Source organism: Lupinus angustifolius, chromosome LG03, assembly GCF_001865875.1.
Source record: "Lupinus angustifolius cultivar Tanjil chromosome LG03, LupAngTanjil_v1.0, whole genome shotgun sequence".
Taxonomy (NCBI): domain Eukaryota; kingdom Viridiplantae; phylum Streptophyta; class Magnoliopsida; order Fabales; family Fabaceae; genus Lupinus; species Lupinus angustifolius.
Window position 1 is genome coordinate 17,609,262 of NC_032011.1, and position 1,135 is coordinate 17,610,396.

General features: G+C 38.6%; 1 protein-coding gene across 1 annotated transcript; it reads right to left on the reverse strand.

The window, feature by feature from the left end:
• On the reverse strand, window positions 222-927 carry LOC109342395. The gene has a single exon (XM_019580386.1). It carries the CDS (start codon window positions 618-620, stop codon window positions 222-224), a length of 399 nt encoding a protein of 132 aa, XP_019435931.1. The 5' UTR covers window positions 621-927.

Consider the following 1,135-nt stretch of genomic DNA (forward strand, 5'->3'; position numbering starts at 1 on the left):
CAACAAGGTATCTTTCTTCTTCCCAATCTAGGAAACTCTTTCAAACCCCTCAATGCCCATGAATTTTACATCAACCAACTTAACTTCCATAACACATTGCAGAAAAATGCAGAAAACACAAAACAACTTAAGTAAAAAAAGACATGAATTTTCAAACTCCCACATACAATGATAAATGATTGTAACAATATCAGCACCGAACATAAAAAAACATCATTCAACTAATTGCTACTGTTCCCATGTGAACTTTCCCTTGTTTGTTGTTGCTGCCGTTCCTCTTCTTGTGGCAGCTCCACCGATGGCGCAACCTCACCGGCGTTATTTTCCGGCGGTGACGGTGGAGAAGCTGGCCGTGGTGGTGGATGAGGTGTGATTCTGCCGTCAACACAGGAGGAGCATTTGGTCTCAACCCATCTTTCAATATCATAGTCACCATAACCCATGATTCGATGACCAGAACAGAGTCTTCCAATCATGGCAGCTATGACACCAAGAACGGTGATAACAGCAAGGACTGCAATAACGGGTCCAACCGAACCGTGACTCGAGTGGGTCGTGTATGCTTGATGGGTCACTTCAATGGGTGGTGGTAGAAGCTGTTGAACAATTGTTGTGGACATTTGAGAGTGGCTTTCTTCTAAGGTTTTAGAGGTTGATTGGTTTGTTTTGAAAGAGAGGAGTGAAGATAGGAGAAAGGGTAATGAAGGGTTACCATAAAAACAAATCAAAATTGTGTCTTTGAAGCTTCAAAGTGAGTTGGGTTTGTGAAGGAAAGAGGAAGACCTATGAAGGCATGGTGGAAAGAGAAAGAACCTTGAGAGGAAGTTCATGTTTTGTTATTGAACCATAAAGATCAATTTCACATTTTGTGTGTACCTTTTTCCTATTTCTCTAAAATTGGAGCAAAAGAATAAAACTTGTTTTCCAATGGTCTATGGTCTTTTGGGCCTAAGGGCTTTCGTCTTTTGGAGTTTACTTCATAGTTAGATTTTAAAGGAAAATAACGGGAAAATGAAGATCTAAGTCATTTTATAAGTGTATTTCATAATTTTTAAATTTTCTCTTTCCATTCATTCACCTCCAAAATTTAATTCTTGAATTAACTCTTAAGAATATTAAGAAATTACTCTCTTTT

What these genes read in the sequence shown, in the direction of transcription:
- LOC109342395 (XM_019580386.1), bottom strand. Translation starts at nt 620, where the DNA reads ATGTCCACAACAATTGTTCAACAGCTTCTACCACCACCCATTGAAGTG.